Source organism: Calidris pugnax, unplaced genomic scaffold (genome assembly GCF_001431845.1).
Source record: "Calidris pugnax isolate Ruff unplaced genomic scaffold, ASM143184v1 scaffold60, whole genome shotgun sequence".
Classification (NCBI taxonomy): Eukaryota; Metazoa; Chordata; class Aves; order Charadriiformes; family Scolopacidae; genus Calidris; species Calidris pugnax.
The window spans coordinates 4,228,173-4,255,211 of record NW_015090831.1 but is presented as its reverse complement, the minus strand read 5'-3'; the positions used below and the strand labels follow the sequence as shown (position 1 = coordinate 4,255,211).

General features: G+C 41.9%; 1 protein-coding gene across 1 annotated transcript in view; it reads right to left on the bottom strand.

Moving 5' to 3' along the window:
• The window catches only part of LOC106887538 (von Willebrand factor D and EGF domain-containing protein-like), a 178,123-nt gene that overhangs the window by 120,792 nt on the left and 30,292 nt on the right, over positions 1-27,039 (bottom strand). Inside the window, exons 2-3 of the mRNA XM_014941130.1 lie at positions 15,974-16,158; positions 4,142-4,370 (exon numbers count right to left, since the gene is read on the bottom strand). Coding sequence (XP_014796616.1) covers positions 4,142-4,370; positions 15,974-16,158 — 414 coding nt within the window. The remainder of the gene's footprint in view (positions 1-4,141; positions 4,371-15,973; positions 16,159-27,039) is intronic.

Here is a 27,039-nt window from a genome sequence, read left to right as displayed (position 1 = left end):
TCGGATGCTTTGAAAGGATAAATTAAGTAACTTTTTTTGGAAGCGTGTAGAAAATATTATGGAAGCCCAAGAGACTAAGGTATGAGACTGTTATAGCAGAATGAAGAATCAATATGTTAACAGCTATCCAGGGCAAATAACTAAAGTTAAGAAAAAGAAACAAGTTACATAAAATATGAATAAGGGGCAGTTGTTTATACCCTTTTTCTTTTGTTTCTAAGGGAAGCTGCCTCAAACTGTGGCTCACATCATGACTTTCTGCAGGAAATTATTCCAGAAGGACAAAGTTAGGTGATCAGCTCATGGGAGGACGTGATCAGAATTGCAAGCACATGCGGCGCTTTTCCCAGCCGTGTCCTTTCTGCCAAGCTATGAAGCCTTAAATTCATTTTCTTTTGCAGCTAAGAAGTGCTGATCAGTGTCCTGTTCCCATGCCTCTAGAGGATGGGGCTGGGGGGTTCACCAGGCAAGAAACTGTAATGGTTCCAGCTGGACCCAGCCCTGGGGCTGTATAAAAGCTCCTGTGGTGCAATCTTCACAGCTGAATTTAAGACAGCGAGTTAACAACCCCCAATAAAAACCTTCAGCTTCAGGTGTTTTCCATCCAACACATGATGCTGCAGAAACGTTGTCGAGACAAGAAGTTAAAGAGTTGGGAGAGTTGGAACTCGCTGAAATGCCGCGGAAAAAGGCGAAAGCTTCAATAGCAGTGGTAAGAAAAAGGGAAAAAGTTCATTGGTTTGGGATAGATGGGAAAGGCATAAACTTTCTTTTATGAAAAATGTAGGCAGATTCACATTACTAAACAAATATGGATCAACAGAAAGGACAAAAATAATCACCCAAAACGTATTGGTAAAAAATTCTTCAAACAAAGGCAGTGGAAATCTATAGTTTAAAAAATAGCAAACTTAACTGGAAAATGACTCCGTTCAGTTAAAAAGTCATTTCTGAGAAAGAATCATGGAAATTAGAGAGCAGTTTCATTTATTTTAATGGATATCTTTTTATTTCAAATAGTGAATTAATCTTGCTTTCTTTGAGCCTTTTTATTCCCTCTTCTTCATGTGTGAATGTTAAAATATTGATACAGATAAGAAAATAGATATCTCTCTCTCTAAAAGTTATTTAAGCTTGAATTTTGCCTGATTGAAAGGCGATAACCCTAGTTTCTCGGTGTGTCGTGTCTCTGTCCAAAAATGCTGAAAGGGAAGTATAAAGGTACTTTTTTACTTTTATGAAAGAACTGTCTTTTCTGACTAAATCTATATGCACCTGAACATGCTCCGAAGTTCAGAAGGTTTAACTGAGCGAGCAATTGCTTTCTGCTATTCCTTTGTTTCCTAGCTACCGAACAGAGGTTAGATCTCTTGTAGTAGGCTGAAAATTATTTCTGACGAGAGTAATTATATAAATGTCATGAAAAAGATGTTATCAGTTTGGGTTTGTTTTTTTTTTACCTTCCAGAGTTTCAAAATTATCTTTTTGGGGGGGGGATACTGGATTATTTAAGATAAGAACAGACCTTAGATACAGTATCCTAGATACAGTGCTTCAGTAAAACGGAGACACCTCCACTCACTAGCTCTGTAACTCTGAGCCAAAGTGGAGCCAGAGACAGTAGGAAAGGTTATACGTGAACTGTAACCAAGCAAAGAACACTTCAGTAACACACACCAGATTACATTTTGCACTGGTAGTAATAGCTATTCCTCGGGAACACCTTGGACTGCTGCTGATGTATTTTCTACATGGTCTGCATCTTGGAGTGATGCTTGACTCGCAAGGTCACCAAGATGTGCATTCCAATACCAGGACCTTTGAACACGCATCCAGAGAGGCACATGCAATCTTATTGATAAATACTTTACTGATCCTCACCTTCCGCGCAGTAGCCCATGCATCCTTGAGTAGGCTGCAGGAGATACACAAAGAATTCGCCGCAGTTCCTGACGGCAACAGGGATCCGAAACAAGCAGCAGTCCTTGGTGCCCCCGAAGAAGACCTGCCAGGTGGCACAGGCCGTGAGCCTCTTGCTCTCGCCAGGGACCGGCAGGGATTCAGACTTCAGCGACAGCCACACCGGAGCTTGGGTCCCGCATTTATTCATCTGAGGGTGCACACGAAAGAAAGTGTTTACAGTAAATGTGGTAGGACTCAGTGGAGAATCGCTAAAACCCAAGAATTTGAGTGTGATGAACTTGGAGAGTCAGTGAAAAAGCTGCGTAGGTGGGGAGGTGTGGATGAAAATGTGCTCAGTTTAGAGTGGTGACTTTACATAGATATAATTCTCAAAAAACACAATGACTGGATTCCAAAGTGTTATCTTCTGGTTTTAGCTGCTTTTTATGAAAAAGTTGAAAGCATGTAAGCAGGCTAGATCCCTCCTCTGTGAAGCACACTTTGGGCCACATCAGCTGCCCATTCCCATCCATGCTTCATCCATGGCAGAAAAAAGCAAAGGCTGATAGAGCACGTGGGGCAAGAAGAAGTTAGGACCATCCAGAAGCAGGACACTGCTATGTTCAGAGCATCACACACCAGCCCCTTCCTCCAAAATAGCTACAGCTTTAACTTCTGTTGTCCTGACAGCTTCTGCCCTACCCCTCCAGCATGTACTGGACACTTTTGGGGCCTAAGACTCATTCTTGAAGGGAAAAACATATGCAGGATATAAAAAATGTGTGCAGCATATGCATGATTCAATCAAATTATTTTATTATTTTTTTTTTTACATTCAGACTTCTGTCTGTTAACACCTTCTGCTAAATCCCTGAATCCTCTGAACAAATAAAATCCCAAAGCAGCAGGGGTTCATCCTAAAATGCTTTAAACTATGGGGTTTTGAGTCACAGCTGAGAGACCATTCACCAGATTTACCCTTCCCAACTTACAAATGGATTTTAACACATCTCAGATCTGAATTGAGAGTTGGAACTCGCTGAAATGCCGCGGAAAAAGGCGAAAGCTTCAATAGCAGTGGTAAGAAAAAGGGAAAAAGTTCATTGGTTTGGGATAGATGGGAAAGGCATAAACTTTCTTTTATGAAAAATGTAGGCAGATTCACATTACTAAACAAATATGGATCAACAGAAAGGACAAAAATAATCACCCAAAACGTATTGGTAAAAAATTCTTCAAACAAAGGCAGTGGAAATCTATAGTTTAAAAAATAGCAAACTTAACTGGAAAATGACTCCGTTCAGTTAAAAAGTCATTTCTGAGAAAGAATCATGGAAATTAGAGAGCAGTTTCATTTATTTTAATGGATATCTTTTTATTTCAAATAGTGAATTAATCTTGCTTTCTTTGAGCCTTTTTATTCATGTGTGAATGTTAAAATATTGATACAGATAAGAAAATAGATATCTCTCTCTCTAAAATTTATTTAAGCTTGAATTTTGCCTGATTGAAAGGCGATAACCCTAGTTTCTCGGTGTGTCGTGTCTCTGTCCAAAAATGCTGAAAGGGAAGTATAAAGGTACTTTTTTACTTTTATGAAAGAACTGTCTTTTCTGACTAAATCTATATGCACCTGAACATGCTCCGAAGTTCAGAAGGTTTAACTGAGCGAGCAATTGCTTTCTGCTATTCCTTTGTTTCCTAGCTACCGAACAGAGGTTAGATCTCTTGTAGTAGGCTGAAAATTATTTCTGACGAGAGTAATTATATAAATGTCATGAAAAAGATGTTATCAGTTTGGGTTTGTTTTTTTTTTACCTTCCAGAGTTTCAAAATTATCTTTTTGGGGGGGGGATACTGGATTATTTAAGATAAGAACAGACCTTAGATACAGTATCCTAGATACAGTGCTTCAGTAAAACGGAGACACCTCCACTCACTAGCTCTGTAACTCCGAGCCAAAGTGGAGCCAGAGACAGTAGGAAAGGTTATACGTGAACTGTAACCAAGCAAAGAACACTTCAGTAACACACACCAGATTACATTTTGCACTGGTAGTAATAGCTATTCCTCGGGAACACCTTGGACTGCTGCTGATGTATTTTCTACATGGTCTGCATCTTGGAGTGATGCTTGACTCGCAAGGTCACCAAGATGTGCATTCCAATACCAGGACCTTTGAACACGCATCCAGAGAGGCACATGCAATCTTATTGATAAATACTTTACTGATCCTCACCTTCCGCGCAGTAGCCCATGCATCCTTGAGTAGGCTGCAGGAGATACACAAAGAATTCACCGCAGTTCCTGACAGCAACAGGGATCCGAAACAAGCAGCAGTCCTTGGTGCCCCCGAAGAAGACCTGCCAGGTGGCACAGGCCGTGAGCCTCTTGCTCTCGCCAGGGACCGGCAGGGATTCAGACTTCAGCGACAGCCACACCGGAGCTTGGGTCCCGCATTTATTCATCTGAGGGTGCACACGAAAGAAAGTGTTTACAGTAAATGTGGTAGGATTCGGGGGAGAATCACTAAAACCCAAGAATTTGAGTGTGATGAACTTGGAGAGTCAGTGAAAAAGCTGCGTAGGTGGGGAGGTGTGGATGAAAATGTTGTGCTCAGTTTAGAGTGGTGACTTTACACAGATATAATTCTCAAAAAACACAATAACTGAATTCCAAAGCATTATCTTCTGGTTTTAGCTGCTTTTTATGAAAACGATGAAAGCATGTAAACAGGCTAGATCCCTCCTCTGTGAGGCACACTTTGGGCCATATCAGCTGCCCGTTCCCATCCATGCTTCATCCATGGCAGAAAAAAAGCAAAGGCTGATAGAGCACGTGGGGCAAGAAGAAGTTAGGACCATCCAGAAGCAGGACACTGCTATGTTCAGAGCATCACACACCAGCCCCTTCCTCCAAAATAGCTACAGCTTCAGCTTCTGTTGTCCTGACAGCTTCTGCCCTACCCCTCCAGCATGTACTGGACACTTTTGGGGCCTGAGACTCATTCTTGAAGGGAAAAACATGCAGGATATAAGAAATGTGTGCAGCATATACATGATTCGATCAAATTATTTTTTTTTATGGGAGATACACAAAGAATTCGCCGCAGTTCCTGACGGCAACAGGGATCCGAAACAAGCAGCAGTCCTTGGTGCCCCCGAAGAAGACCTGCCAGGTGGCACAGGCCGTGAGCCTCTTGCTCTCGCCAGGGACCGGCAGGGATTCAGACTTCAGCGACAGCCACACCGGAGCTTGGGTCCCGCATTTATTCATCTGAGGGTGCACACGAAAGAAAGTGTTTACAGTAAATGTGGTAGGATTCGGGGGAGAATCACTAAAACCCAAGAATTTGAGTGTGATGAACTTGGAGAGTCAGTGAAAAAGCTGCGTAGGTGGGGAGGTGTGGATGAAAATGTTGTGCTCAGTTTAGAGTGGTGACTTTACACAGATATAATTCTCAAAAAACACAATAACTGAATTCCAAAGCATTATCTTCTGGTTTTAGCTGCTTTTTATGAAAACGATGAAAGCATGTAAACAGGCTAGATCCCTCCTCTGTGAGGCACACTTTGGGCCATATCAGCTGCCCGTTCCCATCCATGCTTCATCCATGGCAGAAAAAAAGCAAAGGCTGATAGAGCACGTGGGGCAAGAAGAAGTTAGGACCATCCAGAAGCAGGACACTGCTATGTTCAGAGCATCACACACCAGCCCCTTCCTCCAAAATAGCTACAGCTTCAGCTTCTGTTGTCCTGACAGCTTCTGCCCTACCCCTCCAGCATGTACTGGACACTTTTGGGGCCTAAGACTCATTCTTGAAGGGAAAAACATATGCAGGATATAAAAAATGTGTGCAGCATATGCATGATTCAATCAAATTATTTTATTATTTTTTTTTTTACATTCAGACTTCTGTCTGTTAACACCTTCTGCTAAATCCCTGAATCCTCTGAACAAATAAAATCCCAAAGCAGCAGGGGTTCATCCTAAAATGCTTTAAACTATGGGGTTTTGAGTCACAGCTGAGAGACCATTCACCAGATTTACCCTTCCAAACTTACAAATGGATTTTAACACATCTCAGATCTGAATTGCTCCCTGTACCTGCCAGGGTCTTTCCACTGACTAAAGGAACATGATTATCCAAAGCTGTCTCTAATTTCAATACCTCAGTGAGGAGATTAGGTATGATCAGAGACTAATAAAATATACGCAGCCAATTACAATGGGAACTCACTATTCTGCCCCGTTACCTATCATTTGCCAATATGCAAAGCATACAGATCTATTAGCTAAAGTTTGAAAATTATTGCCAAATGCTGACAATAATTTCCTCTCAGATATCAGTCATATTCTGCAGAGCGTGACTGCTGCTGTTGCTTTGCAGTTCTTCAGCCAGCGATAGCGAACTATCTCTAATAATCCCACTCCGGGCACACGGTTCCTCCTGGTGTTATATACATTTGGCTATATATCATGTTGAATAAAAAAATACCCCAATGTTTTTTTTCCCATTGGCCTGGGTTTCCTGCTTCACTTTTTTAAGATCAAAAGTTGTTTGTGACAGCAAGGGAAGCAGTGAAAGCCAAAGGATAAATTTATGAAGTCACACGCCAGTGCCCTCCTGTAGTTTGAATTTTACCTGGGAGCTATACAAGCCAGAAAGCAGAGATGGGAGCGCGGGGGCTGCACACCCAGTAAAAGAAGAATGTTTGGAAAAAAAATAAAGCATAGGGTATGACACAGCCTGATTTCCATTTGGAGCTAGTTATTGTCAGGGTTTTAAAAACAAGGATTCCAGAGAGACACTGTTAAAATTGTCCAAAGTCGTTTTGGGTCCGTCCCCGTCTCCCCCCAAAAATGCAGCAGTGGCAGAGCAGAAGGGCTGACCTTGCCCTCCCACTCGGTCCCCGTGTCCCTGGTGTCCATGCAGAAGTCACTGGAGCTCACCCAGTGCAGCAGGTCCCTGGGGAGGAGCAGCGTGCCAGCACTGTGCTGCCAGAGGAGAAGAGATCAGCACGAAAATGCTCTTACATGGAATTTTAGATGAATCCCTTCCCTTCCTTTATTTAAAAGCCCTGTTGTGTGTAACTTTTTAAGGGATTTGTTCTGTTTATTTATTTACGGCTTTAAGGGACAGCGGTGCTTTCTGTGCTGGCTAAAATGCAGATGTCGGGAAATTCTTGTGTCCTGGTGAACTTCTGACCTAGAGACCAAGATCTGATGTGCAGTAACATGTTTCCAAAGCATGTTTATGAGCATATGAGTTTTGGGGCAGTCTTGTTTAATATCTTTATTGATGATCTAGATAAGGGGATTGAGTGCACCCTCAGTAAGTTTGCAGATGACACCAAACTAGCTGGGAGTGTTGATCTGCTTGAGGGTCGGAAGGCTCTACAGAGGGATCTGGACAGACTGGATCAATGGGCCAGGGCCAATGGGATGAGGTTTAATAAGGCCAAGTGCCGGGTCCTGCATTTCGGTCACAACAACCCCAGGCAACGCTACAGGCTTGGGGAAGAGTGGCTGGAAAGCTGCCCAGCAGAAAAAGACCTAGGAGTGTTGGTGGAATTGGAGATCACGTCTCGGGTCCTACTCACCACGTTGTTCCTGATACAGGCCAGGATGCCATTGGCCTTCTTGGCCACCTGGGCACACTGCTGGCTCATGTTCAGCCAACAGTCGACCAACACCCCCGGGTCCTTTTCTGCCAGGCAGCTCCAACCACTCTGCCCCCAGCCTGTAGCACTGCAGAGGGTTGGTGTGACCCAAGTGCAGGGCCCGGCACTTCACCTTGTTGAAACTCATCCCACTGGCCTCGGCCCCTCCATCCAGCCTGTCCAGATCCCTCTGCAGAGCCTTCCTGCCCTCCAGCAGGTCGACACTGCCACCCAGCTTGGTGTCAGCTGTGAACTTACTGAGGGTGCACTCGATCCCCTCATTCAGATCATTGAGGAAGATGTTAAAGAGAACGGGTCCCAGTACCGAGCCCTGTGGGACACCACTCGTGACTGGCCCCCAACTGGATTTAACTCCATTCACCACCACTCTCTGGGCCCAGCCTCCAGCCAGTTTTTAACCCAGCAGAGAGTCCTCCCATCCAAGCCACGGGCAGCCAGTTTCTCCAGGAGGATGCTGTGGAAAATGGTGTCAAAAGCTTCACTAAAACCCAGGTAAATGACATCCATAGCCCTTCCCTCATCAACTAGTGGGTCATTTTGTCATCGAAGGAGATCAGGTTTGTCAAGCAGGCCCTGCCCCTCGTGAACCCCTGCTGGCTGGGCCTGATCACCTGAGCGTCCTTCATGCGCCGCATAATGTCACTCAGGATGAAGTGAAGACCTTTTGCTGCTCAGAAGGAGCTGTTGCCTCCATTCCCTTCTGCCTTTACCAGCGTAACTGGTCCCAGCATGCCAGCACTGCTCCATTGGGAGTGGGAACACTGGGGTGTCCCTGGCCAGGGATGGCGGGTGCCTCAGTTTCCCTGGCTGCTGCCTGACCTTGGGCAAACCGCTCACTCTTTCTGTACCTCGCTTCCTTATCTCTAAACCAGAGGCAGAGGTGGCTGAGGTGATAATAGTGCTTGCCTGCCTCGCAGCAGTGCTGAAAAGATAAATTCGTTAATGAGACACCCATCTATCTACTGCGCTATAGGCCTTGTAGATAAATAGACAGATGCAAGTGTATTCCGGCTGTGGAAAAAAAAAAAAAAAAGACAAAATAAAAAAGGACAAAGTAAAAGAAAAGAAAAAAGAAAAAAGGTAAAGTAAATGTACATAAAAGTGGGTCTGCATCTCCTGTTAACACATCGGGGGAAAAAATAAAAATACTGAAATAATAGGAGGGTGATTTTCCTCCCTCTTCGTATTTATCCTCGACACAAGTCTGTGAGCCCCTTCAGTGCCGGGGACAGGAGGGATTAGCATCGTGTGCAGGTTCCCCAATAACCCCCCGCTCTGATCCGCGGCACCCCCGATCCCTGCTGCCCCATCCTGCACCCAAACCTTTGTGAACAAAACAGTTTATTACGTAATGTGCTCAAATTACCAGCAGTAATGAACTCTTTTGACTGACTTCGCACCCAGGAAAAGTCAGACTGTGAGAAAGCAAGTTATTGTAACAAACTATGACACAGTATTTACAGGCTGGACAAGGAATAATTTCTGTATAAATCGAGTATCTCTGTTTTCCTTGTAGCTTTATGATGTATGTGCATTTATTTTCTGCTTTGAACTACATGCTGTCTGTCTGAGTCAGGTGAGTTGCCCCATGCTAGCCAAAAGGATTTGCTGCATGAGACCTCTGTGAATTAGAAAACAGGCCTGGGAAGGCCAAGGCAAATGTATACTTATGTATTCAACCAGCGGTACAGATAAGAACAAAAAAAACCAAAGAAAATATATTTTTTTTAAAAATGGTCTAGGAGAAGAGACTTCAAAGCACCAAATTTTTCAAGTCCTAGATGTGGCATAATCAGGATTAAATTTTGTAGCAGTCATTTAGGAGAGTAACCAGAAAATTGAATACAGAGGTAGTAAATGATCGGCATTTAAGATATAGCATTTACCTGCATTAACTTCAGACATTGCTGCTCTAAGAATAGCACAGAGCTGTGGGAATCTCACACCATAATTCAGCAGTATTTCCAAAATGAGGAGGAATTACACAGCTGCCACCACAGAAGAGCAAACTCCACAAGTAGGCAGGAGCTCTGTCGCTGGGAAGCCAGCAGTGGGAATCAGACCAGGCTTTTCTGGGCTTCTCCAAGTGACTGTAGAACATCGACTATACGGCAGCAGCACTATTGCTGTGGTGTGCTAAATATCAATCTTTCTCACCCGAAATGGAGTAGGAAGAAAAATAGGTACAATATCAGCGATACTGGAAACACATGTGTCCCCACAGCCTGTGCTTTTATTTCTGAGTATATTGGTAGGTCTAATGAGAAAGAGTTTCTGTCCCTAAAGGTCCTGTCTCCCTTCTATGTCTTTATGCAGTGTCCTGGGTGGTGAGATGCGGTGGACATTGGATTAACACTCCATAGAAGAGATCACAAGCTTTTGGATGCTTCAGTTGATGTGTTTTCTTCGACTTGGAACTGGTCACTGTAATGGCAGGTTAGTAAACTATATTGTTGTAAATCCTAAATTTAGGTCATTCAGTGCATCTGTATTGAGTATCCAGTGACACAGGTTACACAAAGGAGAACTTATCTAACACAACAAGGAGGTTTTAGGCTGTTGCCAGACTTCTTTAGCGCTCAGTATTTTTTCATACTTTATCCAATTATAATTAAGTGGTGTTTTTAATCTTCAAAGCATTTTATAAACCTTACCTAATTAATCTTCACAACACCTCTATGTGGCAGGTAAGCATTCATTAAGTATTTTTGATTCATAATTAGGCACCAGCTAATCTTTTAAATAATTCAGTTCAGAAAACCTAAACGAAAAAAAATTAAATTTGTTCCCCGTTTGCCAAAACAATGGGACAAACCATTATAGTTTAATCCAATGATGTCTCCTTCCATTTAGTTGGGGTTTGGAGAATCAACTAGTTTGATTGATTGAACATTCTAAGGTTCTTTATAATTGCACAAAGAAATCAAGCTTGATTGTTCTTGTCACTTGAGTATTGCACTGAAATTATGCTGTTAAAAATAAGTAGCACCATATGTGAGAAATGCATTGTTTTAGTTAGATGGAGATGGAAGGCTTTTTGGTATACTGTTGGTTGGCAGTTAAAGCAAAGCACTGTGATTTTGCATCTGTTATCCACTCAAAACTTTACTTTGTCTTAGGTTTTTTTGAATTTCTTTGTAGTAAGTTAAAGTAAATAAGATTTTTTATTTCAATCTGGGGCTGAACTCCACAGAAATTGGTTTACGTCAGGAATATCTGTAGTAGCAATTAAACTGGTGCTTGTCTTGTATTTCTTTTAAGTACATGCTTCTGAACAATAGAGGCTGTAATTGTAATTTCTATAGAAGGCTTTTTGTGTGCCTGAAAAACAAACAAGAAAAACAAAACCTCATCATACCTACCATTATGATCTTGGAGTATTCACATATGCGTGCGAGAAAGAGAATTACAGATGAAAACATAAAATAATACCTTGAATACCTTTTAAGTTCGCAAAACAATTGCAAATCAAAGTAGGATTGGATTCAGAGCAAAATAAAAATTGAATCAAAATAAAAAATTAATAGTGTGCAGTTGAGATATTGTATTTTGGTTGCGAGTAGAAAATACTCTACAACAGGTTAAGTAGAGGAGGAAATTAAACAGAGTGTGGGAAAAAGTAAATCTTCTCCAGTGGCAACAATATTAAATATCATAGGTAGGTTAGGTTTGACGTGCTTTAACATGACCTTGTTTTATACACCAAAGATTAGCATCTAAGCCTATGTTTGAGCCTAGTATATATATAAAAGTAAATTTATATTGTTAAAAATGCAGTTGTTGAGAAAACATCAGCCTTCACTGCATAACATGTCACATTTTTATGCCACATTTACATACAAATTTGGAGATGTTTTTGCTCATTTAGAGAATGAAATTTCTGAAGAAGGATATGTGAGGTAATCTTGATATATACAGGATAGGAGGTATTCACAGGCAGGTATTATTACCGGGCATTTCCAAAACAGAGTGTTATATCCATAACTAACCTATAGAAATCCTTGCTACAGGATCCTGGATGCTAAGAAAGTAGTGAGTGGAGCAGTGGCTGCTCTGAGAGGTTGAAGTTGAGCTGATGGGTTGCAGTGCTGTGCTCATACGTATGGATGATCAGAGGGCTGGAGCACCTCTCCTATGAGGACCCCTATGAGTTGGGGTTGTTCAGCCTGGAGAAGAGAAAGCTCCAGGGAGACCTTATAGCCCCTTTCAGTACCTAAAGGGGGCTACAGGAGAGATGAGACGGGTCTCTTTATCAGGGAGTGGAGCAACAGGATGAGGGGTAATGGTTTTAAACTGGATGAGGGGAGATTTAGATTGGATATTAGGAAGAAATTCTTTACTGAGGGTGGTGAGGCACTGGAACAGGTTGCCCAGAGAAGCTGTGGATGTCCCTGGAAGTGTTCAAGGCCAGGCTGGATGGGGCTTTGAGCAACCTGGTCTGGTGGGAGGTGTCCCTGCCCACGGCAGGTGGTTGGAACTAGAGGATCGATCCCTGCCCATGGCAGGTGGTTGGAACTAGAGGATCTTCAAGGTGCCTTCCAACCTGAACCATTTTATGATTCTGTGATTGATTCTGTGATTCTATGATTCTATGATTTTATGATCTATGTGTGTTCATGTATACCTTTGTACCTACTTGATAGTATGCATATTTTTGTATGCATGCATAAATAAGTACTGAGCCATAGGTCTGGGCCACCTGTATGGATGGGTGTTGCAGGAAGGCTGCCGGCTGATGAGGTACTTCAACACTTCAGAAGATCTGGGACAGGTGAGAGTAGTGTCTCACCTTCGCAGTGATTTTTGTGGTCAGTGGGGTAACATCTGTGTTTATCTCTCTGCTCAGGGAATATGGTATCACCAATCCTCTGCTTCAGAGGACGAGTGTTTGATAGTGACAGTTGTTCTAGTAGTGAATCTGGCTTTAATGCCTTTTTTTTTAGCTTATCATTTGCTATTTGCAATTGACTACACAAAGCTGGAAAAATTAGCATTGCTTTGAGAAGTAATGAATTCGACTCTTGCATGCGGTATCACGAGTATTACTGCTGGCTCCAGAACCGATTACTATTTGCATAATCAAATTCTTAATTGTTGTTTTTGCTTAAGGTTGCAGAGTATAATCTCTGGTTTTTTACCCCATGTAAATGAGGGGAAGAAGTCCATTTCCAGCTGTATTTCTGGCTTCACCGTGAGCTGTGAGCCAGGACTGTAAGGCCAGCCTGTTGTTAGCATGGCATGGCGTTTGGATTTGCCTTACAATTAGCAGCACGAGCTGCTCTTTTGTAATCCACAGACTGATCTTTTATCTGACTGTAGAGCAGATCTTCAATAACATTAACAGGTTGTGCTCTCTCTTCATTCCTTTCCTGGGGCTTGCCCATATGTATATATATACAGATTGTATGTGTATACCCTATATTATTTTAATTCAGAAGTCTGAATTAAAACAGTAATTATTTCTGTAATTGATGTTTTTCTTATATTGTGTGCTAAATACTTCTCTGTATTTTTAATAGCTTTTCTGTTGAGCTTTAACTTTTATGTCACTTTTGCTCTTATTCTGAAGGTCATTTTACTACCAGGTCTGGCCATGTCCGTGCATTGTTTCCTGCTCTTAGTACAGTGCCTTAATCTCAGAAAAAACTTCCCTATGCTGTCTTCCTTTAGTGTTTTTGCCTTTCACAGTGAATTTGGCAGTTCTTGAAGAACAAACTATTGTTTCTGATCTGCAGGCAGCAGCCTCAATACCTGGGGATACAAAATTTGCAAGTTTGTGTTGTTTTTCTACTAGGATTTGTTGCTGGGTGGGGAGGTGGCTGTGGCCAGGAGTGCATGGCCAGGATCTGGTAATTGCTGGGCCTCCTTCGGGAGCACAGGAGGAGAGGGGAGGAAGAAATAGAGGGAGGAAGGTCAGGATCATTTGTTACCCCCCCGAGAAATTCAGCAGGCAAAGCCTAAATTGGAAAGCTGTTTCAATCAAAAGTATTTTGCCACTGGAGGAATAAGTTGTTTGATTCAAGGCATGGAGAATTCAGGAATACAATTCACATTTTCACTCCCTTTGACATAAAGGCTTTAGGGTTTTTCTTCTGTCTCTTTTTCCCCTTTGTTTCTCACTTGTTTTCTAAATTAGTGGACAAAAAGCAGCAGCTTAAGAGCTGTTACTCATTTTCCATGGAAAAAGTTGTTGTGCCTCTTAGCTGTGACATGGTTGTAGGCTCAGGCTCTCGTAGCTTCTGTGTGTGACTTGGTTCTGCTCTCTGCTGAATATACTAATTTTTGTGGTTATGAAACTATATTCAGACAGGGCCACTTTTCTATTGTGGAGGTTTTTAAGGGCAAGATTCAGAATGTAGGTTTTGAGACCGTGTCTGAAGGAGACAGCTACCCCTGCCCAGGCACCGCAGCCGGATCTCAGGAGCTCACCTCCCCTGTGCCCACCCAGCACAAGCCATTTGTCCTGCTGCAATCCTGTCCCCCCCTGGGCAGGACTGCTCAATCTCCACCATGGTTTACATCCCTTTAGAGCTCAACTGGGTGACAAGAATCCTTACCTACTATGACTTTGAATTAAGAACTTAACCTTATCTATTGATAAGCAGCTAATTGTATCCGGGCCGGTATCAACAGTTGTGTATTTTACAAGGTGCTGGAGTAATGTACTTTTTAACTCTCCAGCTGTATTGTCGGGCTTTATTTGGTCTCTTTTCTCTTCTGTCTGTTCAGGATTTTCTCTTTGACTTGTTTAATTAAAATCAGCTCACTCCAGCCAGAGTGGAATGTCCAATAATAACTGCTTATTAAGGAGTGGAAGCTGTGCAGTTATTAATTTAAATTATTTTGTTCCAGAGGTTTTGCTCAAATTAAATGGAAAACCAAATTAAACAATGATTTAATTAAGTGGAAGAGATAGAATGTAGAGGCAGATTTAGAAGGTGAAGATCTAAAAGAAGTGTATTCTTCCAGTTGTGACATCTAACAGATGTAATCCTTCATCAGCATGGCAAAGCAGAGATTTACTGTCATTCAGAGGATAATGAAGAAACCAACGGCAAGAATTATGTTACAAGATAAGAAACTAAACTAATGAATATAGCTCTACAAACCTGAATAAAAAACTCCAGAGAAAAGATTAAAGGAAACAAAGCATGTATTGTTGGAAAGAAATCTCATACAGTCAAGCATTACTACATACTCGAAATTGCTGAAATACAATGGCAAATGAAATAATTTTATAGAATACATGTACATTTGTAGAGTAACCTGTAAAAATAAACCTCATAATGCATTGGGGTATTCAAGGATGACCTGCCATGAAATGAATATTTCAATAATAATCATGCCAATTTGTTCACGTTAATTAGATTTATGGTTTGTGTATGCAGAGTTAGAAATCCCACAGAAGTAACAATTATCTCTTAACGTTTCATTTAAAATTAGATTATTAAGATATACTTCTATTGTGACAAGTTCACAGGTCCATTTTGAATGGATATGAAAAGTTATTTGCTGTTTTCAAGAAGGTTCTCCAGCTAGGGTAACCTTGCCTAATATTAAACTTCCTGGCACTCTAGGTTGAATATTTCATCTTTAAAGTCGTTTATGGTAATTAGTTTATTATTTTCAGAATAATTTTATTTAATAGCGTGTTTGAAATTATTCTAACCTCCTGCAGCTGGGCTATTTGACATGGCAATGACTTTAGTTAGGGTCTCAAGTTGCTCTGGAAGCAATGACTGCAAGTTAAATGTTATTGTCGTATATATTAAACACACATTAAAACAGATAATTATTTTGTCTTTTTTAGGGAGTAGTTTTATGTGCTAGAGATTTTTTTCTCTGGAAAGGCATTAGCATACTTATGAAACTAAATAATACGAGAGATGGTAACAGCAGAAAAAGACTCAAATTTAGCTTTTCTTTCTGTATCACTAAAGAATCTCTTTTCAGATTCCTTTTTCTGATTTTCCCTTTCTGATTTCATAATAAGAACATATTCCTAATACACAATAAATTGTATGTGGAAAGATTCAGCTTCCAGAAGCCATTCTTAAAGCAACAGAATTGCTTGAAAAAACTATAGTTTATGGTGACATATCTGGATTACTAAAGATCTCTATTTAGAGTTGGAAAACACCTTGATTTATGTTCGAATAATGCCCAGTCCATAGGGATCCCGGTCTCTGACTACTGCCCTTGGATATAACATTTATTATTATTATTATTATTATTATTATCATTATTGGAAAAGTGGTTTTCCCATTACCACTCACCTATCCCCATTGCAGTCTACTGGCTGTGGGAGTACAGAGGTGGCTGGAAAGGAAAATCACATGAAAGGATTTATTCAAGTTCACCAGGGTTAGAGCTTAGGTTTTACTGACTTCGACACATCTCGTTGGCATTTCCGCCGGCCTGTTGTCGATCATGAAGCGGTACCATGCTGGTGGCAAGGAGTGGTCACAAACCAGGTCCTGGATCGCCGTTCGCTGTAGCTCCAGTGAGTCAAACCTGGTGCTGCGGTAGGGATTGCGGAGGACGCGGTGTCCCCCCGGCGAGCACTCAGGAGCTGGAAAGGGTTGAAAAAGGGCAATGATTAAATAAGGTAATCCAAGTTGGTCCAATTGGATATTGTTAATAACCATTTAAAGAGGGGTATATCATCTTGGCCCAGGTGGCCAAGAGGGCAAATGACATCCTGGCTCGTATCAAGAATAGCGTGGCCAGCAGGAGTAGGGAAGTCATCGTGCCTCTGTACTGGGCACTGGTGAGGCCTCACCTCGAGTGCTGTGTTCAGTTTTGGGCCCCTCACTACAGGAAAGACATTGAAGTGCTGGAGCGTGTCCAGAGGAGAGCCACCAAGCTGGTGAGGGGTCTGGAGAACGTGTCCTATGAGGAGAGGCTGAGGGAGCTGGGCATGTTTAGTTTGGAGAAGAGGAGACTGAGGGGAGACCTCGTTGCCCTCTACAACTACCTGAAAGGAGGTTGTAGAGAGGCAGGTGTTGGCCTCTTCTCCCAAAGGACGAACGACAAGACCAGAGGAAATGGTCTGAAGTTGGGGCAGGGGAGATTTAGATTAGATATTAGAAAGAATTATTTTACTGAGAGAGTGGTCAGGCACTGGAACAGCCTGCCCAGGGAGGTGGTGGAGTCACCATCCCTGGAGGTATTTAAGAAACGTGTAGACATGGCTCTTCAGGGCATGCTCTAGTGCCCTTTTTTTTTTTTTTTTTTTTTTTTTTTTTGTGGTTGGACTCGATGATCTCAGAGGTCCCTTCCAACCACGAAGATTCTGTGATTCTGTGATCTTATGTTCAGATTCAGTTTAGGGTTGTGCTAATTTTCAAAACAAAGACTGGGAAAAGATTAAATTTGGAATTAAATATTGGAAGCCTGGTAACATAGAGATTTTATTTATCTAGATTTTCATCATATCTGAATCAGAACCAGAAGCCTTAACCCTTTAATGTGATCTCAGTCTATCTTTAGGGATTAACATCTGAATTGTTCCTCCTAAGAAAACAATAATGTCTTAAGGTTCTAAAGCCTTGAGATCTTTGAAAATATATAGGTTTTTAAATTTAGTTTACTAATATGCATGAGCATTTTAATCACAATACAAATTGATGTTCAAATAGAAAGTGTAGTTCACAAACTTTTAAATGCGCATTTAGAATAATGAGAACGAGAAGTGCTAAAAAGAGAAAAAGAAATGGTGAGAAAACAACAGTACAACGGGGTTTTTAGAAATAAACTCAAGCTAGGCTTGCAAATATTCAAGTCAGACCTGCCTGAGAGCTTGTGCCCATAAGGCCAAATTCATCAGAGCTTCTGTGCATGCATCACAAAGTTTGAATCAAAACTGCTGCCCTTTGACATATGTTTGTTTACATGCCTTCCCTGTTTATTTTCATACATCTCTTGGTTTTTTACCGAATATTCAGTGTTTTCTTATGCCTTATTAAAAAGAAGCCTTGCAGTGATTCTTTTAGAAGTTGCTTATTGTCAAAAAGCTGATCATGTAGAAAAAAGGGCCTTTTCTTGGTTATCTTAGCCATTTCTCTATGAGAAAAAGTCCGTTTTCACTGTGCTGGCAGTGCAGAGTGGGTCACAGGAGGAGACCGAGGTGGAGTTGCTCTGCTTTGTGTATCAGCAGCAGAAGGCTCAGCTAATTTCTTGCTGCAGTAATCTTTAATTGCTAATGATGATGTAAGAGGCAGAGAGCGCATCTCAGGAATTGCACAACCTGGTTTCAGGAGTGAGCCTGGCAGTTGGCAAAATCACCCCTTTGTGCTGTAAATAGAGCTTATTGATGTGACACCGTTGACAGAGAATAAGACCCCTCCCCATAATATCATTTCTCAAATGTCACTTTTCAGATTATACTTCTGCTTTAATATTACGCCAGTGGCACTCTGAAACAGATTTATCATTTTTATTTTATTGACAAGATACTCAGAAGGTCAAAGTCAATCCACTTATGGTACTATTTTTAAAGATTATTTTTATTGTGCCAAAGGCAAGGCAATGGTATACAAGACAAATGGGGACAAAATGTAGCGTAACAGAGCCTTTATTGCAATTTTCAGGGAACTAAACTGTCAAAGCACTAGTGCAATTCTAATGCAAAACTCAGCTGAATTAATACAATTGCCTTTTTAAATAAAAGAGGAGTGCCCCAAGCGTTTCTTTTCTACAGGTAAGAGCCATTTTAGAGAGGGAACGTTTGGAAACTGTCCCTCTGGGATCCAGTTCCCTCTCCCAGATGCCCTTTCTGGGGATTTGGGCCCAGAGGTGGGGACCACATGGAGACCATCCTTTGCCAGTTCCCAACCCAAGGGAATAAGTGACATTTCAGCAGACCAACTATTTTAAGCAAATGAAAAGTTTACCCTCTACTTAAAAAGAGTTAAAAAAATTCAGATCCTCGCTGATCCCTTCGTTATCACTCAGTGCTTCAGGAGTGTTAATGGGAACAGGACTTTGGCTTTTGCTTGCCCTAAGTACCTCCTGTCTGCACAAAAGACAAAAGAGTCTAAAAGTGAATGGCTCTTTACACAGAATTGCAACAGGAATCCTGCAAGAGCATTGTAATATAATTAATTGCGTTCACTTTCTCCATAATAATCATATAAAATTCTGCCTTTTAAATGTAATTAATAACCTTCTGCTCCATATGTATTAGTTATAATCCAAATTCACACAACATGTTGTGGTCTTACCAATGATTAACTACTCTGTCTGAACAATGCAAATACGTTAGACACTGAGACACAGCTAATTATTTTTCATCCTTCGCATAGTTTTGTTTGCAGTCGTTTAGAAAACGCCGTTTCGCATATTAACGTTAGGGGAGAGGAATGGGACTTGCAAGGGACAGGGAGAGACTCGGAGGAGCACATTTTTTCATCCTTCGCATAGTTTTGTTTGCAGTCGTTTAGAAAACGCCGTTTCGCATATTAACGTTAGGGGAGCGGAATGCCGGGGATGGGACTCGCAAGGGACAGGGAGAGACTCAGAGGAGCACAAAGAGGAGGCATGCAAGCAGAGGGGTGTTCATCCATTAAATTTAACAGTATTTGGGACAAAAAGCCGTGCGTTCACTCCCTGAAGAGCATATCTGTGAAGCCCTGGCTTAAGCAGCCGCCGCCTCTAGAGGTGTGTTTTATTCCGTACGAAATGTGGGGATATGTTTATGTACCTGTGACGGGGTTTAGTCATGCTGGCAGGCTGTCATCCAGGAGGCAGCCAGGCAAACTGATCTGCTGTCAGCTGCCCTGCAGCCAGACTGATGGATTTTGTTCTCACCTTGGTGCAGATCAGAGGGAATCACAGCAGAGTCGGTGGCAGTGCTGGGGCACGGAGCAGGAGGGAGGGTGAGAAAAAGCTCGCCCAGGTTTTGCAGCAAGCCATGAGCAAAACAATCCCCCCGTTACCCAGTTTCCCTTGTAAAATGGGGCTTATTATGGCTTTATGACAGAATCGGCGTAAACTTTAACATGTAAATTGCAGGCTGTGGTACAAGTTAATTAGGACTGCCATTCCTGCGGAAATAAGTAAATAATGGCATCACTGTAATCAGACTATGTTATGAAAATGTTATTTAAAAAAAAACAAACAAGAAGATACAGTTGAGCCCTGTTGGTTGTTCACCTGAGGGTTGCCTGCCTGTACCTTATGGTGACTGCAGCTACACTTGAACCAGATGAAGCCTTCCTCTTCATTTTTAATTCATGACAAAGTCAGATGCAGATGTCAAGCTTGTGTACAGTGATGAAGTGCTCAATATCACAATTGTTCCCTCTGTTGTGGGGAACAATAAAAGTCCACGTCCATGTCTTGTATGGAGTTGCTGTTACTCTCTGGTGTGCAGGCTACACTGCCTTTACAAGGAAATATTTATTTCTTTACGTACGAGAAACCTATACTTTTAATTTAATCACCCAGATTTATTCCTATCATTGCATTAAAACAGCTTATGAAAAAAATGCTGGCTTTTCAGGGAGCTGGGTGCTCATCATCATTACGACCATTTGGATTCCTTTGGGAAGAAATTAAGAAGAAATTAAAACAACAAGCTTTCGCTGCTCTCGGTCCAGAAGGTTGTTGGAGTTCAATGTGCAGCAGCCAATGTTTTAGTCTCCTGCAAAGAACTTCTTCTTGAATCACCATCACCCTCAGCATAGGCAAGGAGCTGTTGCTAAGACATAAGGGTTTGGTCGCTTCACTAGACTTAAAGAATCTCTTTTTTAAAACCAAAAATTTTGTAGCAGTAACTTGCAGCAAAGAGACACTGAGCAGCTCCTTTTTGACACAAAAAGCAAGCAAATAATAATATCTGTTGTAGCTGCTCAGCGAAAATGACATTTGAAGACCTCTGGTGGCATGATAAAGCAGGTCATGTGGGGAAAATCTGTCTGTTGAAGCCATAAGGAAAGTTGCCATTAATGCCTGGAGGTCGAAACTCATCCCACGTTAACGTGCAAGAAGTTGTTATGTGCAGATGAAATTAGGGGCAGCCTGTGGGTTTGCTGGGAAGAGGAGAGCCTCCTGCAGAAGGCATCCAGAGCAGAAAGTGGATATCTGCACTGGTGTTTGATGCTGAAATTCTGTTGTGGACCTGGGGTTTGGTTCTCAGCTAAAGGAAACATCGATGTGACCACAGCTGGAGGAAGACGTGCATGTCAGCAGATCCTGGGGACAGCAGCCCAGAAGCCTTGGTGGCTTGCTCAGTATTGTACTGGGGAAGACAGAGGCTCCACAGGGCTTTACCTGGGACCAGCCTGGTAAACAAGAGTCTGGAAAGGTGTTTTTAGGGCATTACTCTGGGATGCCCCCAGCACTGGTCCACACATTTAACACCTTAAGCATCCACTGACTGGAGCCTCTGAGCTTCTCGAGCAGTGGCATTGGTGATGCTTCTGTGGGGACAACTGGGTATTTGTTAAGGGTCCATCTGTCCACCCATGGGAGGAAGCATCAGCCATGCTGCGGATGGATGCCAGGAAAATTAGAGTGGCAGGCTGAAAACTTGAAAGGAAGTAATTCACTAAAAATTGGCTTTTATTTCTAAAGGCGGGTGAGTGTGGGTGTGACAGAGCGTACCTGTCGCTCTTGCTCCCAGTAAATATCAGTGGCTTACACGGAGGAAGGTTTAAGAAGCTGTGAGATTTTGTTTGTTTGCTTTGGATAGCGGCTGCAAATCAAATAATATCAATAGGTGATGGCAGATAGAAAACCCTGAAAGAAATATAGTCCACAAGCCCAAGGTGCGTGTTTGTTTTGGGCAAAGCGGTGCCAGCCACGCAATATATTTAAAGGGCATTCTAAAGCTCTGGGAAATAGCTGCCAGACTGCAAACTAGTTTTTGTGTGGAGGGAGAATGCAAACTCAGTGATTGATCCAGGTAATACCAACCAACAGCACCGTTTGGCGACGTGTTGCAATTGTTCTGTGAAGAGGAAAGAAATATTCTGGGATGGAGGTTTGACTCAATGACCTCTGAGGTCCCTTCCAACCACTACGATTCTGTGATTCTGTTTCTTTCTCACCATCTTCCCCCACGTCATGGGAGCCCAGCTGGAACTTTCCCCCAAAACCTGAGGGGAGCACTGGGGCTGTGGAAGCAGAGCTGCCCACCAGCTTTCACGTGGTTCTTCGCTCAAAGGCAGAGAGAGAAGGTGCCAGGGAGATTTTGAAGTACGACATATGAAAATATGCACACGTAGGTATAAGTAAGGTATACGAGTGTCTATATATATGCACGTTTCAAATTATCTATGAGGATACTTGTATTTTTGGTGTTTGTATGACACACAGTGAATTTTTGAAGTTGCTCTCTGGCAGATTTCCAAACTTCCGCTTTTTGTTTCTTACAATCCATAGTGGAATAAAATATTGAAATTCTCTTCATGGGAGAATTATGACAGATTTTCATTTGGAAAAATCAGTCCCAAATGCCTAGGCTATTAAGCCATAACTCCAAATTAGCTGCAGACAAAGGATGTGTTCACTTTCTTCTCTTTCTGTTTTAGAGACAGAAGGAAACCTTTTCATCGCCAGCCGCTTCCGTGCCCGGTGCCTGTATTTCACTGACGTAGCAAAGCTCAGGTGAAAGCTTCTGAAGCTTTTAGTGTGTCAGTGCCATCCACTTCCCCATATTATGATTTACCATATGTTGAAAGAAAGGGTAGAAAAGGAAGGCAGATATTGGTAAAGGAAAATTCTTTCCAAGCTCTTAACAGATGTGTTCAAAATAACAGTAGGAGGCTCTGATATGACAACATTTTAAAAAATTCTTTTGGTCGATGCAAGTTTCAGACGATCAGTAATTATTACTAGATGAGGCATTTACAGCTAAGAAACACCTGACAGTTTATTACAGATCAAAGTTGTTGCCTTATTTCACCAATATTTGCTAAGATTTTAATGCAATTATTCTGCATGTTGATGAAAAAAAATTTTACTCCTAAGAGTATTCAGAGGCAGAAATTTGTTGTGAATGTGAAAGTGATCACTACATACAAATGCTTGAACCATGCATGCTCCTCTGGTAGGTAAAATACAATAATTTTATAAAAAACCTTGAGAGCTAATAAATAAAGCTATTTTCAGATAATTCAGGAGCAGAATAACCTCTAACTGAACTGAAGTGATAAGGAAGCACATTGTATAAACACCACATACTCATAATGGCCGGGTCTTGAACAAGTCATAGTGTGTTCGTAAGACAAAATTGATAGAAATAAATGAACCATTGTGAAAAATGAATGTAATTATAGAAAATTTGACCCTGAAAAGATATTATTTGTGCTGAATAGCAGTAAGAATTAAGAAGAAAAATCAGGCCAAGCAGGAACATGGTTTTCTAGGAGTCTGCTGCTTAACGTTTCCCCTTAGATATTACACTGTTTTGAAAATAAGGCATCTCCTTGTAAACCTGGGGAACTCAGCATACAATTAGAGACTCTTTCACCTGTATATTCTACAGAGTAAGCACTCTTCTTTCAAGGCAGGCTTTAAACTGTTCAGCTCTAGGGATCTGCTTTGTTGGAAACAAAAGGCAGCCTGCAATGCATCCTCCTGCAGTGCTTGAGCGTGGTCCAAGCACCAATGACAGAGGGATCAATGTGGGAAGAGATCCCTTCCCTTCTTCCATCGGTCCCGTGGATTCTCTGTACGACACCCTTGATATTTTGTGCTCACAGTATATGTAACTGAAACTCTTACTAGAGATCGCTCCCACCAGGCAGGATTAGTGAGTTTATTGCTTAATGCTTAGGGAATTATTTTCTTTTCCGCACAAAGGTGATAGTACGGGGCCCTGAGAGAAAGTGTAGTTGAAAAAAAATCTTCCTACAATCTCGAGATGTTGTCTGTATGATGCATCTGAGTTTCATTTGCCTGGGAACAAGGTCACTTATCATACCGCTCTTCTATGAAGTACAGCAATATCCTATTGACAAGCCAAGGGCCAAGATTCAGTTCCAGAGAAAATGATTATTTATTCATGCTAGTATCTCTTGTCTTGGCTTGCATTTCTATTTTTAACTTGTGGTTTAGAAAGGAGGAATTGATTACGGGAGACTGCTCTGCCAGTCTGTGTTTCCCCTGAATGCTTTGCAGAATAATGCACCACGAACAGCTCACGCAGGAGAACGCAGAGGCAGCCGTGCATTTTGCAGAGGGACATAAGAGGTGTCACGAGGGGGCGGACAAAGTAGGTGACAAGAGGTCCCTGCAAGAAACTTGAGCAAAGTCCGAGGAACTTCTGGGCAGTTCAATGTGGAGTTTGGAGCATTGTCACAGGAGATGTGCCGAAAAGCACTTTCTTCAGTGTTTAATAGATAGAGAGGCTGAAGGAACCTATTATTTATTTTCTGGGAGAACATCGCATGCATGGCCAACTGACCTGGATGAGGCAAGAAGATTCCAGCAGAAGTGTTGTCTGCTGGATATTTTGGTCTCCAGGACTTGCTATCTGACATCTCTCGTCCACGTGAAAATTGCTCATGAATAACGAGAGAGCAACACATGATCACACGGATAAAAATCAAAGGGCAGCTGGACAGGAGAGGAGAAGTCTGTAATTCTCCTGCTTTGCGAAATATAGACTCATCTATTGAATGCACCGGGGAGAAAAAGCAACAAAGCCAATTTGTGTCAATTACTCTATTAAATCTTACAAAGTCTCATCCTCGCTAATTCTGGCTTGGCTTCGGAGCCAGGAAGGCTGAGCATATGAATATAGAAATCACTTACAATTGCTATGTCAGAAGAGAATTAAAAACCTCATAAATTTCCTCAAGTTATCTTTAAGTTAATGATGATGCCTTTAAGGACTTCTGAACAATCAATAAAAAGAAAATTATAATTATTATTATTGATTGGTCTATTTTGCTCTCATCCCTCAGAATGAAAAACTGAAACCAAATGAAAAGGTTCTTTCTTACCTCCTAATCTCAGTTGAACATACCCTTGCAAATGTAGCTTTCCTAAATAGAAGTAGCAAAGACAAACTCACATGCTTTGATTTTAGAACCCACTGGGCTCTATTCAGATGGAAATTTGATTTCCATGGTTTACCCCTTTGAGAGCTGTCGCTGTTTCCATGCCTCAACTGCAACACAAGCTAATTACAATTTGCGAGCCACACGTTTTCCAGACTGCTCCCATGGCAAATGCTGAATTTTGGCCACATTTCCCCCCAACTTCTTCCATTTAATTCTGTATGTGGATGATATAGCGTTGGGGAAAGTGTCACCATTAACTTACTGTCAGTGCATCCAGGATGCAGCAGAGACTGGCAGAAAGATAAGGGGACTCTGACTGAAGGCAGCTCAGTGCTGCCAAACGCCAGATTCATGCGTGTGTCCTGGGTGTGATTTAGTTCCTAATGTATGCAGGGTGACGAGGCAATTTTTCCTGCTATTGTTTTGCTATTATTCACCGCTATTATTCATCCCATTCTCTGGCACAATAGTGGTTTCGGCAGCCACACGCTCCTCACATGTTTATAATGGGCTTTTCTGTCAGGATTTTGACATTTAGGAAGAATGGTTTCGTGTGCTGTTGCCTTTGGAGCAAGGTTTTGTTCGTTACCATTCTGCAGCAACGTACATGGACATGCTCCACTTCCGAACTAATGCAGTAACCTGGAAGGAATTCACCACCTTCCTACCAAAATTCAGGTCTTCTTTGACCCTGGTCCTTCACCCTCTCGTGGGCTGCCTGCTCTTCAAAACTTGGAGAGAGTCGACACAAAACGGGCTTGAGCACAGAGCAGCTCCTGCTGCCAACGCCAAAGCCCTTCTCATGCATTATAGCACTTTGGATGGATTTAAAAATATTAAAATTAAAGGTCACGAGCTAGAAATAGTCGGCGGCCTGCCTGGCCAGCGTGATAAGATAAAGCTGTGTACTCCCAACCGTGGAAGCACGACATTAAGTCTAATAGATTGCCAGAAATCAAGTTTATCAGCAATCCTCACTGCTTGTTTCTTCAGCATTCGAAAGATACAGTTTCTGTACATATAGCCATAATTATCTTCAAAATTAAAATGCATTAGCGCTTTCCTCCTATAGAAACAGGACAGTCATGGTTCCAGCCAGCAGTTTCCCTCAGCCATGGTTATATTTCAGGGGAATCTCATACCTCTAGTTGTGGAAAATGCTGCCCATTGTGCATCTAGCACTGGAATGAGATCAGTTGGTGCCTATTCATGCAGTGAAAGAGGAAGGTTTCAGTACCTCTACATGAAAATCTCCAGATAAATGCATTTACTACTTTTGTTTAGAGGAGTTTAGTCCCCATTCACTGTTCTAACAGGTACTAATTTTCTTTTTTGTTCAGGGTCATCTCTGCTTTGTTTGCTCCACAGATCTCTGTTTATTCACCAGGAGTAGTAGAAGCATTCATAAAAATAGTAGGGTTCCAGGAAACCTATAAGGACTTCAGCTAGAAAACCTCTTTTTGATGTAAAACCAAATCCAGTTCAGCTGGTATCAGCTGAGTCTTCATTACCTTTACAGCTGCTACCTGCTCAATCTTTAAGGATGTAATTACCATAATAAGAAAAAACATCTCCATAATTATATGTGCGTAAAGCAAAATGCCTTTCTCTGGCCATCCAGCTGGAGCTGCAGGTACATGTAGGCACGCTTGCAGGGGACACAGGGGATTAAGGAGGCATAGGAATAAGCACGAGACAATTGTTGCCCCATATGGTGCACATTACAGGCAGATGTGTTTTGATCAGGATCAGCCGTGCAGAAGGTAAACCCACTGATTTTTTTCTGGTTTACACTGAACTAACTTTGATCACAGTACAGGTTCATGTGTTTTGAAATTTATGGTCACTTAAAAACGACTCCAAATGTGCTGGGGAGATTTGTGTCCTCAGAAGGTCTTCTGAGCTAGGAAATGAGCTCCGTGTCCCCACGGCTGGCCAGGCTGGGCGTGGGGTTTCCCAAGCAGGGATGGGCTGGGATGGGCTGAGGATTTCCTCCACCACAGTCGATGTGGTGCAGGTGTTTTCTACAGGAGGTGTAGCCCTGGCACTTTCTAGTTCTTTAGAAGGTAAATAAAAGAAAATCAGATTGCTGGATGGCGTATTCATGATGGGAACCACTCTCTTTCTTTCTTAGACACTGATAATGCAGTACAGTTTCTTCTCACCAGACAAGATGAATCCAAGTAATTTTTTATTTCCATGGAGCCGTTTCCATGCTGAGCTTTCAATTCTACTCCTCCACCTCCTTCTTGCCTGATAACAGTGAGAGTAGACTTTTAGCTTATAAAATAAAGCTATACCTTTTATTGAAAAAGATGTTTTAAAAACCCAGCATTCCTGAAGGAGGAAATAGCCAGAGCAAGAGTTATTTCTTTTGCTAGGGAATAATTCCGCAGAAAATGTCATCTGTGTATCACCATCCATAGGTAAAACAAGGT